This window comes from Lepisma saccharinum, chromosome 14, assembly GCF_977018435.1.
Source record: "Lepisma saccharinum chromosome 14, izLepSacc3.1, whole genome shotgun sequence".
Taxonomy (NCBI): domain Eukaryota; kingdom Metazoa; phylum Arthropoda; class Insecta; order Zygentoma; family Lepismatidae; genus Lepisma; species Lepisma saccharinum.
Genome location: NC_139242.1, coordinates 60397452 through 60415490, shown reverse-complemented (window position 1 = coordinate 60415490; position 18039 = coordinate 60397452). Strand labels below are relative to the sequence as shown.

Genomic DNA, 18039 nt, shown 5'->3' with positions numbered 1-18039 from the left:
CACATGGAAAATGTAACATGTGAGGGGCAGCATAGACCCAAAAAGTTTCTGCCAACCTCAGTGGACATCAAGGATTCCAGGTTCGAATCCTGGCCTGGGCATAGGTGTTCTTGTGAGTGTCCCTTCATCACTCATCTTCATCTTCATAATTGGCCAAAAGTGACAGAAAAGCGATGTAAAATAAACCAAATGAATCAAACCTAAAAAGTTTGTGGTCACCTACAGTACATTGTCTTGTGTACACCTACTGTACATTGTTACATATTTTACATATTTGATGCCACATAAATTCAAGAATCCTAGTTTTTATATGCACAGAAAAAGCATGTTACAATATGAAATTTAAATATTTTGCAAGAGATAGCCTTATGCAGAGTAAAACCTGATTTTTTCTTATCTACCCACGTGATCAGAATTACAAAGTTTCATTGTTCATAAAATGCTTTCTGGCTTATTCTCCACCTACTAAATTGTCTTTTGTATCGAAGGGTTTGTTTGATGCAGGCCTTTGTAAACAAATATTGGCATTTCAGGTTTATCATGCAAAAAACAAGGATGGCCAGGAAGTTGCTGTAAAAGTGCAGTACATTGATCTTCAGGATCGGTTTCATGGTGATATTGCCACCATAGACATCTTGCTGGCTATCATAGGGTGGATGCACCCCAGCTTCAATTTCCATTGGGTTTTAAAGGTATGTAGGAAACAAACTGCATTAGCATTTAATGTTGTTTTCACTTTATATTTCATGCTAAAACTGAAGTAGTACATTCAGTGTAGACATTCATTCTTTTTTAACTTTTCCTTTTATCAATACACAACCTTCACCTCCAGTAAAGGCAGTTTAGAGATTTGTTTTTGCCTATATAGTTCTGCGCATTGAACAAAACCTTGCTATATATGAATTGCAGTTCTCTTATGAAATAATGTTGCAGAGAAAACAACAAATATGTCATAGATTACTTGTTGTAGTCGGTTAAAGACATTTCTTATACTCATCCTATGTAAGGACAAAGTCACTATATACAAATCCATGGTACTTAGGAGGAATCCTATTGGGTAATTATGATACTAACCGTTGTGCAGGGATATTGCATGTGATAAAGTTATTCCATTCAACTATACAACTGTATTGAAGTTCTGGGACCTTATTTTATGAATTATATGTATCTACAGTCACTCAGTTACAAATTAACCAATGGAAAGATTACAAGTCATGTGCTTTGCTTTATATTGACTTTATTCTTTCAGTGAACAAAGAATAGACTTTATTCTTTCAGTGGACAAGAATAGTTTTTTTCTGTGTGAGGACATAATGAAATAATTGTGTAAGTGAAAAATTTTATGTTTAAAGTCGTTTCTATGCTCAGATATGTTAATAGGGACTGGACTTATATTATATAGTGGACTTTTTTAAATTCGAACTCCAAGGGGACATGAAGAAAGTTTGAATTAACAAAAACATTACAAATACGGAGAAACTAGTACTCACTTTTATCCGCGAAGCTGTTTTTTCTTTTTCTTTGATTAATTTTGTTGGAACTTGCTGTACCTTGCTGAAATTAATCGAAGAAAAAGAAAAAACAGCTTCGCAGATAAAAGAGTACTAATTTCTCCGTATTTGTATACTACTGCGTCTCTCTTTTCCCAATTATGAATAAAGAACATTACATCATTAAAGATAATTTCAAGGGTAATAAACTTCTGTTCAAATTAATGAGTAATTCAAATTATCCAAGTTTGAATTAAAAAGAGTTCACTGTACAGTTGCATCATCATATCAAATACATAGTAATATTTATTATTATGATTATTGGTGGTGATGGTGATGGTGATGTGCAGTTCATTAATTTCTCAAATTTTATTTTTCTCTGACAGGACTTGAAAGGAACATTAGAACAAGAATTGGATTTTATACATGAGGGTCAAAACTCAGAACGTTGTGCAAAGGAACTGTCACATTTGTCATATATTTATGTTCCAAAGATTGTATGGGACAAAACAACGAAGGTAAGTGTTGCAACAGTACTTGAATGTGTTGGTAGTTAATGATCAAGACATACTTTTCTGGTAGATGGATTACTTGCTTAACAGTTAGATTACAAAATTTTCCAGTCCGATCATTCATTTGTTATTTGCAGAGAATCTTGACAGCAGAGTTCATTCATGGCACTCATATTGGTGACAAAGAAAGCATAAAGAAGCAGGGATTGTCATTAGCAGATGTAGATGATAAGCTTGTCAAAGCTTTTGCAGAACAAATCTTCCACACTGGCTTCATTCATGCCGATCCACATCCCGGAAATAGTGAGTATAGATTCAAGTATATATTTAGTTTTATTGTGTGTTCCAATAAGAATATCAGTGGTTATCCTACAAAGTTTGCGGACAGCATGATTTTTCAATAATTTCACCCTGTAATTGTGTGGACAGTTGAATTTTGTGATTACAGGACAACCATAGGTGGATTTAGAATGTTTTTTTTGATAGGGGCACAGAACATGAAGTAAGCATATAAGATGTAACCCTAAAAATGTAATTTGCAAATATTTTGACATTAAAAATGATCTAATCTTTTATATACACACATATAATATTGACATCAATACAATTACAGGGGCTCTTTGTAGGTCCAATTTGCGGTCAGGTAAACTAATCAGTAATCAGGATTGGACCCTCAAATTGAATCCAAACCGCCACACAATGTACCTTCACCAGGAAACTATCTCAGAATCCTTTGACTATGAGGTTATGGCATTAGCAGGTTTTTGTACAATGGAAAGAGTTCTACGTTGTTTGTATTAACAATGATCACAGAAAGAAATAGGCATGAGAATTCATTTGCTTAGACGAAACTGTCACAAAAATGGGGAAATATTTGACCTAACATGCTTTCACTTCACATCCTTCAGTTAACATTATTGCCTTGTAATCATTAAGTCCCAGGTTCGGTGTTGATTTATTTATGTCCAGTAAATATAGTTCTGATTTATGTATTTGTGCTAAACTTTGTTTAATTATTTTACTGTCTGGAAAAGGATCACTGAAACATTTCTTGTTCATTGTAAAATTGCTATCAATCCTTTTTTTTTAATATTAATCATCCCTTTGGAAAGGCATACGTGATCTGTGCCCAGGCACTTAGCTTCCCCTGGCCCTGTCATCAGCCCCCTTGGTATTAGGCAAAACTATTTTGCATAATTTGTTTGCAGTTAAGAGTGAAAAATGTAGAGAGGAGATATTATGTTCTTCACAACTTGGTGAAGGATACATTCACAGAACACGAACAGCAGCTATTACATTCGTTCATCTTGTTTACGAGCCGAAAGTCTAAGTAGCGGCAAGTATTTAGAAGATTCTCTCTATCTCTAGACTTTAGAAAGTTCTTTCATAGGGGAGCTTCTTTATCGATACTCGCTGCCCCTGTTTCGGCCTGCCAAAATCTGTGACTTTGATGTCATCACAACAGCTCCGAAGTTGACAAAAGGGAGTTTTATTGCTTCGGCTGGGGGTGGAATGTACGATAGCCTTTATGATTGAATATTATACATTTTTCTTCTATGATATAAATATATGTATCATCAAAAGTAGTATGGAGTGTGAAGTAAGGGATGATATCAGTAGCAGTCAATTATAACACTTCAAGAGATGCTTTAAAAGATCTAGAAAAAAACTAGTATTTGCATGATATTTCTAAATTTAATATTTTATATTGACTTAATGACCCCCCAAATTATTGGATACAAAAAAAAACATAACATAGGTGGTGGTATTGCTAGAAAATTAAATATTCTCTTCCACCCCATTTGTTCAAGACTGTTACTTTCCAGTTTTGATGGCCTGACCTGGCAGAGAATATAATGTTTGATGTTTATAAAACTTTTGGATCAGACTTCCCATCATGATATCCTAGACTTTCTGTTCATTATGTGACTGATGTATACAGCCATCATTAAGCTGTTTAAAAGAATTTCTGCTTTTTAGTTTTGGTAAGGAAAGACAAAAATGGTAAAGCTCAGCTTGTTCTTCTGGATCATGGTCTGTATGAGCACTTGCAGACCTCAGTCAGAACGTCCTTGTGTAACCTGTGGAAGTCCATTATTCTCAATAGCCACAAGGGCATGGAGAGATATGCAGGGGAACTTGGAGTTCAGGGTAAGGTAACTCCTCTTTGTAATTTATCCAGCCTTTCCACAAATTTCCTTCAGAGGTAATGTCATATAAGGCAAAAACCTGTAGTGCTGTATTTTCACAAATTTTTGCATTTTCAATAGTCTTAACAATGGTTATAACTAGAGCCCGGATAGTTATGCATATTGCATTGCAAATGCATATTTTAATTATTTTTTTGATAAATACATGTTGCATATGCAAATGCATACATGAATGATAAATATAAACTAATTGCTAGGGGCATGCGTATTTAGTTTTTGACGAAAACACGAAATGTCAAAAACACGTTGTAGTGTTAATTTTTCATGTTTTTGAAAGGTGTGAGATGCAGTTTACTACCATATTTTGTCACGAAATAATGGGAAATGAACTACAAAGTGCGAAATAAACTCTTCAACATGAAATTTAGGGTTTATTTACCGACGTGACACAGGCCCGTAGCCAGGTCCCCCTGGCACTGAGGTCAGCCCCCTTGACATTAGGTAAAACTATTTTGTGTAATTTGTTTGCAGTGAAAAGTAAAAATGTAGACGACAGAAATTATTTTGCTCACAACTTAGGTGAAGGAAGGGGAAAGTTTGTGTTCTCCTGAAACAATGTTTACTTGACTGTAAACTTCAAGTTAAATTAACTTTGGCATGGAGAAACAGGCCGAGACAAAAATATGATGTCATAAAAATGCAAGCCTGTGTATCACAATCTGATTCGGTTGTTTGTATATATAAAGCATTGTAAGACTTAACTTAGTGTAAGCGAGAATTCACACTGAAGAGACGTGTGATATGTTTCACTGAAGAGAGAAGGTGCATGTGGCAAGCGACACTTATTTCTTTGCTCAGTTCGCAATATACTGATATAATTGCATTAATCAGTTTATTAGTCACCCAAAAGAAGTAACGAGACATTGTTACATGTAAATCGCTTTTTAAAATTTGTGCAAGTTATTGAAACTCGGGAGAGCTATGTTGTGCATGAGAAAACTGAGAAAAAATATGCACTGACCTCGAACTGTATATGCTAAACTTTCCAGCCTGAATAAAGTTAAAACCTGAACACTAGAGAAATGGTTCTCAACCTTCGTGAAACCATGTCCCAGTATTTTTTTTAAGTCAATGCCCTTAGCCCTAGAATTTTCCTCGTAAATACGAGGGTGAATCAAAGATGAACGAGCCTTGTGCGGAAAAACAAAATTTATTGAAGGAAACAGAGACATTGCCACATCCTACTTTTCTACATAGTCTCCACCCTTAGTGATACATTTTTCCCAACATTGTGGTAGGTTCTTGATGCCGTTCTCATAGAATGAAGCTGGGCAGGTAGCCAACCAGTTGTGCACAAAGGTTTCCACCTGATCGTTGGTTGCAAATCGCTCGCCCCAAGTGCTTCTTTGAGGGGTCCGAACAGGTGAAAATCACATGGTGAAAGATCTGGGCTGTATGGTGGATGCAGAAGTGGTTCCCAGTGCATTTCCACCAGTTTCTGCCGCATAACACCTGCTGTATGCGGTCTGGCGTTGTCGTGGAGGAACAAGACCTGGTGGATGGGAGAGCCTCGTCGTTTGCGTCGATACTGCACCTTAACTTGATCCAGGAGCCTGCAGTAGTAGGGTGCGTTGATGGTCCGACGTTCGTGTAAGAAATCCACCAGTAGGATCCCCCTCCAGTCCCAAAACACCGTGGCCAACACCTTCCCTGCAGACAACCAAACTTTAGCCTTCGCGGGATGCCCGACCCTGTGGCCGAGTGGTTAGCACATTGTGCTGCAACGCCAAGGGTGCCTTTCCTCCTCCACTCCATGCTGGCACGCTTGGATGCTGGGGTGTAATGATGCATCCATGTCTCGTCACAGGTAACGATGCGATGCAAAAATGCTTCCCCTTCCACGTCAAAACGAGTGTGAAGCTGGCGAGCAATGTGAACTCGGTCATCTTTTTGAGCAACATTCAGCAGCTTGGGAACCCACCGAGCTGTGATTTTGCGGAAGCCCAAGTGCTTTGTGATGATTGATTGGACACTTCCATAGCTCACACCAAGTTCTGCTGCAATTTGCTTCACAGTGACTCGGCGATCCTGTTCGACAAGCTCACGAACACGAGCCATGTTGTCATTCGTCACACTGGTGCGAGGATGACGGGAGGTGCACTTCATTTGCAACACGTTCACAGCCTTGCTGGAATTCCTTACACCACACCTTCACTCTTGCCCACGATAGGGTACCATTCCCAAACTGGGCCTGCAGTCTCCGGTAAATTTCGGCCGGTTTGACGTTTTCCTTGGTGAGGAACTTGATGATTATATGTTGCGCAACAGACACTGGCACACTCTGCTCACTCATCGTGAGAGCTACTAAACGAAGCATGCGACACGCCGGCTGTTCTGGTTCCTGACTCACGACAGCCCCACCTACCGGCTGCACATGCCCAATCACACCCTGCTACCCATTCCGACGCTTAGCCAATCAAGGCTCGTTCATATTTGATTCACCCTCGTACCTTTACAGTATTTTAGATTTATGCACCTATGAAATTAGATATTGATAAATAAATTCTGGCATAATCATAAAGAGTAATAATAGTTTGAATACGTGTACGTGTTGAGAAACAATGCACTAGAGTACTTTACCGTGTTGACTGATCTATTTTGGACTATTCTAAGTGCCTCCATATGCTGGCTTTTTCAAATAAAAGCAAAAAAAAAGTCTTAAAACATTGTTAAAACAATGTACATATCTGTACTTTATTATATCAACAAATTAGAGGTTCAAACATGATGCCAGTTGGGTTCTCTTCTAGAGTCTCAATATTCATTCGTTAGAATGAAGCATTCGCTGCACATACCCGAACAAAAACTGAGGCGACCTCAATCACGGTGTATTGAGAAAACGGCTCAGTCCGAGGAACACGTGCAGCTTGCCATGTCTCTTTGGTTCGAAAGGTTGCATTGATTACTGAGGGTTCGCTTCCAAGCGGCACATGTTGCATGTTCAGTGTGAATTCTCCCTTAGTCTTCCTGAGTTGGTTGCTTCAGTTTATTATAATTTTCAATTATTTTCAATTGCAGATTACATCCTGTTTGCTGAGATCCTTATGCAGAAACCCCTTCAGTACATTGGGTTGAAGTACTCTGGTAGCCTTACAAAGGAGCAGCTTACATATATGCAGGAGATGGCTAGGCAGAGATTTGATAAAATCATGGAAGTCATTCGTTCCATCCCAAGGAATATGTTACTGGTCATTAGGTACGTTTGAATTTGCAAAGTTCATTTCTAAAGTAGAATTTTCAGTCTCTACCCTTTTAAAAGATGTTTGTAGTTTCAAAACTATGCTCTAATATTCCAGTGCAAAATATGTTGTGTGTTTCACATAAAGTACTATTTAGCACTAGCAGAGTGAGAACTACTGGCAAGAAGTAAATGAAATGGTGACTTTCTTAGCCAGAAGTAAGTTGTGTGTTTTCATTTGAAGGAGCCCAATTATTATTTTTTTAATGCTTCTCTTAACTTATAAAGTCCTGTTACCCCTATATAGTTTTTCTTGTATGTACGCATTGCTTGCATGATAGAATTATTTTCCTGTAGTTTACGGTTATTACAAGCATTGTTATAACTGTATCTTTAGTCAAAATGAAAATAAATGTCTGATGAAAGGAGCGTGTGTTCTCCTGAAACGTCACAAAGAAAAAACTGTTTTCTTATGCTTGTAATAACCGTAAACTACAGGAAAATAATACCCCTATATAACTTATAAAGTCCTGTTACCCCTATAATAAACAGATTAACAACTGCTTTGTAGTATTATTTATTGACAACTTAAAATTAATTTTAAATGCTCTTTTTTTGATACAAACCATTAATTATCCAAAAGCTCAAAGGCCCTGGCGTTCATTCAACAAAAGATAATACACCACCGAGTTCCATGGGGCATTTTTGGTGGCATTGTTGGCGAAGTGAAGGCAAGTCTCGTAGCATCTTTCAGTTCATCAATGGTACCATAACGATTTTGTCCAACACCCTTTATGAGTCCCCATAGCATGTGGTAAGGTCAGGACTTTGTGGTGGCCAAGAATGTGGCTCTGACAATACAGATGACTTGCAACCAATCCAGCATCCTGTGTTAATCAGTTCTTACATAGAGGTTATTCTAAAATATTTAGATTCTATAAAAGCATTTGAATCAAAATATAAATTAAGTTGCCACTGATCATGTCCACAATGCATTGTTATTTATTTGTAAAATATTATATGTTGAGTGTACTTTGGGGAAGTTTGATCTCTAAAACTGTCTATTTCGTAAAGAATGTGAAGGATCCAACCAGTGAATCTAGCAGAGAAAGTAATTGATGATGCGTTATTGCTCAGATGTTTCTGTGCATAATCAATCAATTATCTTGCTTAATAAAATAACACACACCCAGCAGCATGAAAGGGAAGGTAGACATACACCTGCTCCAAACTTTCGAATTCTTTGGGGAGTCATCATCATCCACATTCGACATCCCTAATTGCTCTATAAGGAGTTGACAGCTTGGCACTGATTTTGTATTCATTTTTATCATGGTGTTTTTTAGTGAGCAAGATATAAAATCCAATTATGTGTAAGCGAAGTGATCCCCAACCATAGAGAGTGTATGGCAAAGAATTATTTAGAAATGGGTGTTTACCCCATGTCAAATTATGCTTGGAAGGAGTGTATTTTTCCCCCTCTTTTTTGTGAGTGCCCATTCTGTTCTATTTTACATTTTTTCCCTTTATGATCACTGATGCTTATGAAATTTATATCATAGGTAGGAACATGCACAGTGGGTGGAAATAAATTGATGGGGACACGAGAGGGAATTCCCCTCCTCTCTGGGTACTGCTTTCCCCTCTCTTACCTTCAAAATAATATTCCAATGCTTCTAGAGAAATTTGTAAAAAAAAAACAAATACCCTTATGTGCCAGTTGTGTCCATCAATCCACCCATGAACTATAAAGACAAATTTTGGTCGACCAATAACCCATAAATGGCAAGGTAGATTTCTATTGGATAGTTACCAAAGCTGAGTGTGCTTTCAGCGGGAAATTAAAAATTTTGCAAGGTTTAAAATAAGAATTTATATTTCAGAAACTACGAATGCTAGTTACAATTTTTAGCTCATTTTGTTCAGTACAGATTAGGCTATAAAAAAAAACCGCCCATTTTCAATAGAATTTTATATCTGAAACAAATTATACCTCGTTTTCTCCAGTACAGACGGCTATAAGCCTATGCTCGAAAAACCAAATTTTCATTTACCCGACAGAAGAAAACAAAAGTAAAAACAACTTTTATCATTTTTTTACGAAATTTGAACTTTGTTGGGCTGCCACGTAGGCAATGCTGGGACGTGAAGTTTCAAAACAGTGCCTGCATATTGCCTGATACGTGTTCCATTAGCATGGCAAAAATTGCTCTCTTGTTGGTAATACGTTCGGAGAAAAATATATTTTTTTAGGGTAAAGCAAGAAAATAACAGCTACACAAAATACCTTGACCCCATCTGGCTGGCGTGTGAGGGCATCATCTTCTGAATCCATATCTAAGGGAGCTTTCAGATGGAAGGACAGGTGACAAGCATCGTGGAGATTTCACACCGTAGCAACAAGCAACATGGGTCCCTTCAGTCTAAAGCAAAAGCATGTGTGAACAACAGACAGAAGTGGTAGCATGACTGCTGTTGAGAAAACTGCCTTGTCTGAGTGACACACAGGTCACAAACGATACGTGCAGCTTGTCATGTCACTTCTGTTTGAAAAGTTGCATTTTTTTCTGAAGGTTGGTTTCCAAGGAACATGTGTTACTTCTTGCCACCGACCCATGCATGGCTGCAAGTCTCACACAGACAAGCCACTGCCTATCTGCTTCAAAAGTCAAATTTCCTGTGGTTTCAATATTGAGCCTCGACAAAGAAAACTTTCACTCCCTTCTAGGTCTCGGACTTCAAATGAAACACAGAGACACGGATTTCTTACTTTATAGTTGCAAGCTGCTACAAATTAGCACAGCTAAGCCAGTTCTCCAAACCACACTGGCATCAAGCAGTCATTTGCCTTTAGGCACTGTGATTCTCAAAATACAAGTGCATCAAAACATAAAGTCATTGTCGAATGCATTCTACAGGAAACACGATATCCTCTCCACCCCCACCCCATTCCATTCAATTATCACAACTCTGAAGACCTTTACAGGACACCTTTCCTTGGTAAAACTTGTTTTCAAGCACCGGAATTGAGAAAAGAATGATGTAAAATTCATAAAAAAAAAGCTGCCCCAAATTTCAGGACTGCCCCCTTCCCCCCCCTCCCCCATATCGCCAGAATCAAAATATACTTCACTAATTACTAGTGAGATACCTCAAGGCTCATGTTATGCTCAAAACATGTATCTCCGAATGTTAGCTGAGTCACAGTATGTTCCAAATAGTAGCCCAGTGCAAATAAATGAACTTGATAGGTCTGTCTGGCCATGTGAGACGAAAGTAGATCTGATGTAACCTCTGGTATCTCCAAAGCTACCAAATATAAAGATTTACATTTGATTTGAAATTTTCTCAAATTAATGGCCTACCAAATGTGAATGTAGAACATCGTAAGTGATATTGATTTGCCAGCTGCTCTGTGAGTAAAATATTCAAACATCAACAATTGATTCAGTTTTTACTTTGTGATGTCTTCAAATCTATTCAAAGTACAAATATGATGTTTGGCAAGTTGAAAGAACCATGAACTATTAGTATAATGTCATATCTATCTTCTCAGTTGAGAATTGGTGTGTCAAGCACGTAGGTGTGATATTCAAAGCTTTAGAGTTCACGAACTTTTGTATGTAGGTTGGATGCTCACAAATTTGTTAGAAACGACAATTCTAGTTTTTTTTTTTTTATTATTATTATTATTATTTATGGGATCCGAACCACTGTGCAATGTGTCTCCACCAGGTAACGAACCTGGGACCCCTTGATTACAAAGCAACACAGGCTTTAGAAAGATGATTAATGTACAAATATGCATATTAAAATAAATTAATGATATAATCAAAATTATTATAGTCTTACGGAGATTTTAGATGAAGCGACAAGCTATGCGTGACACATGTCACTTGGGAACAAGCCAATCAACAGCAATGTTTCAAACCACATGTTGCACAAGCCTGTGTTTGATTAGTTTAGTCCTCAAGTAATGCTGGTGCCCTTGGTAGAAAATCTCCCTTATACTTCAAAATATGGATATGCTAGTTTTTTATTAGTACCCATGGAGCATATTGTAGTTATGTAGTAAATGCAGCTGTAATTTGTTTAAATATTAAAAGATTTCTAAAGGGAAAATTGCAGGATAGCCTGATTCATGCTACAATATCTAGTACATGCCTAGGAACATGTAACTTTGTTTCTTATGTGCAGTTCATAGTAGATTTCCATGCAGAATATTTTCTGAAAAACTTTTGTGGTTCTTCAGCTCTGAGGTTCATATTTTAGAGCTATGTGGACATGCACATTTAGTTTTTAATGGAAACAAGAAATAATGAGATTACCCACTGTAATATTAATTTTAGGTGTTTTCAGAGTGGAAAATAAATTTCTGTACCACTTTTTGTCACCAAATAATGTTAACTGTAATCTCTTAAATACATATGTGTTTTATAGTTTATTTGATTATGAGATACTTTTTCATAGTTTGGGTTATTTTGTAAGTTATGACAAATTAGTACATTTTTTGTTAGAGTAAAATTTCAAAATTAAAATTGGAGATTTTATTCACCATAATAACACTAAAATGTGATCTTAATACCACTTTTGAAACAGAACTTCAGTTCCTTGCTGTATTGAAATTTTGATTGTTTATTTACAACAGATGTGTGTTCTAATCTTTGGTTGCTCAAATTATTTATTACCAGCACTTCTATTACAGGAATATAAATATAATCCGATCTATTACAAGGGAACATGGAGATTTAGTTGATCGTTACACTATAATGGCCCGTCGTGCAACTCAAGGAGCCTTTGTTGTTGAGAATGCAACGTTTAGACATAGAGCAGCAAGTTTATATCAGTTGATGTATTTCGAGTACAGACTGTGGTAAGTATAAAATGACATCACTTCTGTATTATATATTTTCAGTGGATGTTGAATTGTATAGCATCATGTGCTTGAGTCATCATTTATGTTTTAGTGATGCTGTCACCAGCTTTGCAAGTAAACTGACACATAGCCAGTAATTTTTTTTTAAAAAAAAATTGTTAGCAATTTGGTAGTGCACTATGGTATGTTATTCTGATTCATGCATAATTATTAACCTGAAATCTAGTTATGTTACACTTTGACGTAGGTGGACTGACAAATGTACCCATCTGAGATAGAAAGACAGGCCAGTTAATCAGGGCGATATGTTCTTCATGAAACCTTTGAAATAATCGACATTTTCAAATTGCAGGTGTTAATATTGGTAACAATGTATGTATTGTTTTGTCATTCCAATTACTCTTACCTTCATATGTATATAAATAAACAAACAAGACAAAAGTGAATTATTGCCTGTAGTTTTGAAGAAAAGATGTGTTAATTGTTGCCATGTGGAAGTGGTTTTGATCGAGACCAGTTCATCTGGAATGCCATAGCTTTGGTGGTTTCATTTGAAACTGGCTTTCTGCTAAAAGTTAATACACATCTCTTCCATTGGAACTGCACCATAACATTCTACCAGAGTTTTTACTTTAAAATATCCACAAGTTCACAAAGTGAGATAAGAATATTATAGTGGCAGTAATCACCTCCTGATTTGAGGCAAAATGGCGTTCCTTCAGGTGTTTTTTGAGCTGAGGAAACAGAAAGATGGAACCAGATCAGGGTAATAGGGTGGATGATCAAGACACTGAAACCCCAGGTCTCGTAATTTCTGCTGTGTTGCTGCTGCTCGATGGGCAGGGACATTGTCATGGAGAAACAGAACACCTGCGAGGAGCAAACTTCAGAATTTCTTTTAAGTGGTTTGCAAAAGTTGGAGCACTGAGCCAGAAAGTGCATTGAGCTTCGAGGGGAGTATGTTGAGTAACTATGAAGTTTCTTCATTCCAAGCCTTGCTTTTACGTTTGGCTACAAACTTTTCAGCATCCCCTCGTGCTGGTACTAATATATTTGGTATCGATATTGGCTTAGTCCTACTAAAATCTAACTGTATTTGATGCAACATACATATAGTTAATGCTAATAAACCCTATGGAAATATAGTTAAATTAGCCAATGACAGCAGTCAACCATGTATTAGTACAACACTTCTTTAAAATATGGTAATTTAAATCTGCCTATTTATATTTATGAAAAACATAATAATTCTTCATTAACTGTTTTTGTACATATAATTTCTCTTTCTTTTTCAGGTCGGCAAGAATGCAAATGTTCATTTTTCAAACTGTATTGAAGTTCTTGGAGATTACCAGGTTATATGGTGTCATATCTGCTCTAATACGATTCATGACATAATGCAAACTTTTTCTTTGGACTTTAAGGATAGTTTTCAAAGAATATACTTGCAGCACAATCCAAAGAAGTTTGGTAAATAATGAAGTTTTGGTGATAAAATTTGAAATAGTTAAGTTTTTATTGTCTCAAGTTTCTGATTCTGATTGTGAGACTTGCTGGGAAATGTTTAACTTCGGAGATTCATGATTTTTTGACAGAATGATGCAAGAATTACATCTTGGACCTTGGACTTGGACACTTGGAATGGAATGTACTAATTAAAAGTTTTGTAACATGTTATCGTTTTCCAAAAAACTGTGCACTGTCAATCCAGTGCACGTAACATTGTACACAATCGTCGTATCTGGGAAATGACTCTGCCATCTCTATTAGTATTCACCAAAAACCAAGTTCAGTATGGAAACCTGAGGTCTAATTTGTGTTAATTATTGCCTACATACTTTCTTCTTGACATGCTGCTATAAGGTTATCAGCTGTTGCACAGGTTCATTGAAAATCATATAATTTTTCATTATTGAAATGTGTAGCGTGCAAATTATGTTAGTATTACAATGCAGTTGCAAGTACAGTGGAACCTCTATCTTACGTTTTTCAGAATACTGCGATGAGGAACTTAAAGTGTACGGAAAATCTAAAGTCCAGGAAAATTTTATAACTTTTTGCTGTGCTGAAACGAGAAGGCTTGAATGTATAATACATGAGAATGTAAAATTGAGGTTCTGTATATGTTGCTTGATAACTAGAAGTATTTGATTTTTTGCTTCTTTATGTTGCTTTCATACCTCTTTACGTTAATTGCTATGATGACCATGACTGATGCTTAGATGAGAAAGAACAGAACCTGCCCTGGATAGGTATGGACCTAGAACATTTGTAGCTGAGATTAAGCCTCAGGCAGTATGCATAAGTTTACATGTGAATTTATTTTGGTAAATTTTTTTGGTGGGTCTAAATATTGCTACCAAATGGGTATTTGCTCAGTTACCCTCCATTGTAACAAACTATCTTACTATATTTTGAGTGTGAATTGAGCTAGAATTTTTTTCTTTAGATAATTTTTTTTATTTTTGTTTCATATTTCTTTATGTTGTTCCGACAATTTTGGACACGACGAGGCAGTGGCGGCTTGTGGTCTGGCTCTATGGGTGTGCATTTTAGTCTCGCATCCAGAAGTGTTATACCACCCCTGTCAAATACCCGCACCCATTTTTGCGTACATAATGATGCTTAATATATTGGCAACCCAAGTTTTGATCACCTTTCATGATTTTTTTTAACACTGATTTTTTTACCAATTTCAAATATTTCGGAAATTATCCAGCCAATCACGAGAAGAGCGATGTTTTTGTGCAATATGCAATTCAGCATCGATAATGTGACAAAATCACTCAAAACATAGAAATACCGATCTACAATATCAATAGTATTGTCGATTTGCAAAATATTTCATAAAAACTTCCTCCTCTGCTCTGTTAGTCTGCGAGACTAACATTGTGTTCAAGCCACGAGCATGGCTTGGTCTACGTGGGTTGATATCAGTGCTCACAGGCTTCTCCACCATCTCTCTTGGTGGAGCGGCATGGGAACACTTGATGTTTCAAAGGAGTTTAATAAATAAGTATAATAATAATGATTTGCAGTACAGATTTATTGGGTGTGCACGTGCGAATAGGCAAAAGCTGCTACTTCAATGAGGTATTTGAAAAATGTCTACTTGGGTGAATTTCAGTTACATATAGTATATAGAATCCATGTAAGTGCCAAAAAATTAACAGCCAGAGGGGTGGGGGATGCTTGGAATTCCTTTCCTTCAAATATCACCTTGCTTGGGCACTTTATATGTTACTATTCAGTTTTTTACAAGTAGTTAATAGTTTAAATTTTATCCGTTTCAGTTTTATCACAAAACTATTTTTTTACTACATGAATTAAGGTATTCATTCATGTACATGTAGATTTGTTGTAGCATAAACTGTCAAAAGGCAGCTTTCAAAAAAATTGTTATTATTTTGTATATATGAGCTTGTCCTTCCAGTATATGAAGGTCACAGTTTTTTTACATGTTTGCTGAACGTGTTTCTAATTGCGGTGCTAACTTTGTAAAATGTATTTGTTATTAAAATGACTTGTTAATTTTTATGGTGTTTAATTGTATACAAATATACCTAGTTTTCTTTCATAAGTGACAGTGAAGAATTAATTAATATTGGTGGTCAGATTCATGTAAAATGTAAATGTCCAGGAACCCATAAATTCTAATGGGTTCTGCAAGAGGACCGGGACCTTATCTAAATTGACCCAAAAAGAAAAAGATTACCGGAACGAATGTAAATTGTTCCTGAAACAAAAAGGTCCCTGGACTGTATTTCAGTTCATCTGGAAAAAAGGTTCAGCTGTACTGCATAAGTGACCCTTGTGTTTTACCGTTTCGGCGTAAAAAATATATATGTTCACTCGTAGTACGGTATGCGCCAAAATATACAGTACTGAAACTCGCGCACCTCGAACGTGCATGTACGTTTGTCGATGGGGCATAGCTTCAGCCGCTCATGTTCTCAGTAGTGAAAAGGAAGTTATAACTCGCTTATAATGTGTAGGTAGTGTTTCTTTCAGGATAAATAAACTCACAGATGACAGCAATGTAATGTTCGTCTTTTAATTTCAGTACTGTATATTTTGGCGCATACGTTACTTAATTCGTGCTTCAAATTGGCACTCTGCATTTTTCACTTAGAAGTTCCTGTTCTGTGAAATAATATTGCGTCCGTAAAGTAAGTTCCACTGATGAATACCGTGGTGTTGCAAGCGGGCCAGTGTGAATGCGCATGCGCCTTGTGTAGCCACAACCTTGATGAAGTGCAGACGTCAGTCTGAGGCAAGTTGGTCAGTAGAGTAGTGCGTTGTTGTTGTTGTTATGTTTCGGACAATCCAAACTCCCGCCACGTGTGAGGTTTTCTGGATGCACGTAATGTTCCAGCTGTGGAGATCCACCGTCAGATTTGTGAGGTGTATGGAGAAGGAATAATGAGTGCTTCAATGGTAAGAAGATGGATGAGACAGTTTTGTGGTGGAAGGGTTAGTGTTCATGATGAAGAACGAAGTGGTCGACCGTCTGTTGTGAATCCCAATTTGGTTCGTTTAGTGGAAGAGCAGATTAGGGAGAACAGACGATTCACTTTGTCTGAACTGTCATTAGAGTTTCCACAAATCTCCAGAACTGTGCTGTATGAAATTGTAACTGAATTTGAAATTTCGCAAATTGTGTAACCGTTGGGTCCCTCACCAGCTCTCCGAAAATGCCAAAAATGAAAGAATGGGAAGTGCATTAGTTTTTGAAACGGTATAGTGAGGAGGAGGAGAAGGAGTTGTTGGATCAGATTGTGATGGTAGATGAGACATGGGTTTTGCATGAAACCCCAGAACAGAAATGAAGCACCATGGAGTGGAGGCACTCCGGAAAACGCAACCAAAACCAAAGCTTACAAACAAAAAAATCATGCTCTCTTGTATGCCAGCGTATGGAGCAGAGAGGTCTACCGTGATTGGTTCATGTGACCCTTCCTGCCTTCTGAAGCAGACGACAGCGGTAGAATTCCTACCCGGTTCTTCGCACTCATGCAACTCGTGCTATGTGATGCTACAATACGCAATATTGACTGACGTAACTTTACCAATCTCAAATATACTGATTCTTAATGGCCACTGCATTGTATAATTTATCGCACGAACAGCGATGTGCATTAGAAACTAAAAGATCATCACAGATTTTGTCAAATAAGTTGGTGAAGTCCTTGTGGTAGAAATTCAGCCTGTGGCTGCTCTACCACTTAACCCGAAAAACTATTAATTTTTTTTATTGTATTTTTCGTTATTATCTAACTACTTAATATTGTGTCAATGGAAATGTTTAGCATTCATTTGAAAACTCTTAACATCGAATGATCTGTGGACAAAATTATTTTAAAATTTTCATCAGCATTCTCAAGATGTAATAAACAGTGGTCTGAATTACTAATCGGCACTGTCACGTCAGTAGAGTGTACGATATTTGCATCATCCACTCTGCTTTCAACAGTGCGCCAAGACGACAGAGGTCCCTGGTTCGAATCCCGGCGTGAGCATGCGTGTTCTTTGTCAGTGTCCCTTCATCAATATCATCACTCATATTCATATTCGCGATTAACCAAAAGTGGTAGAAAAGGGAAATAAAATAAACCAAATCAATGAGTAGTTGGATCATCCACAACAATGACGTCTACTGTTGTGCAGAGGCGCTTGTGATTCAGGTAGGTTTTTAATGACTTGCATCATGCATAAAGGTAGAAAAAACGGTATAAAACACCAGAGTTCAAAACATTTGTGGCATAGTGAGGCA

General features: G+C 37.0%; 1 protein-coding gene across 2 annotated transcripts in view; it reads left to right on the top strand.

Moving 5' to 3' along the window:
- The window catches only part of Adck5 (aarF domain containing kinase 5), a 43507-nt gene extending 27712 nt beyond the window's left edge, over nucleotides 1-15795 (top strand). For both annotated transcript variants that reach the window (XM_083135740.1, XM_083135742.1), the window contains exons 5-11: nucleotides 534-692; nucleotides 1877-2008; nucleotides 2140-2305; nucleotides 3983-4153; nucleotides 7231-7408; nucleotides 12096-12263; nucleotides 13562-15795. In XM_083135740.1, the coding sequence (XP_082991866.1) occupies nucleotides 534-692; nucleotides 1877-2008; nucleotides 2140-2305; nucleotides 3983-4153; nucleotides 7231-7408; nucleotides 12096-12263; nucleotides 13562-13664 (1077 nt within the window). In that variant the 3' untranslated portion in view covers nucleotides 13665-15795. The remainder of the gene's footprint in view (nucleotides 1-533; nucleotides 693-1876; nucleotides 2009-2139; nucleotides 2306-3982; nucleotides 4154-7230; nucleotides 7409-12095; nucleotides 12264-13561) is intronic.
- The last annotated feature ends 2244 nt before the right edge of the window (nucleotides 15796-18039 follow it).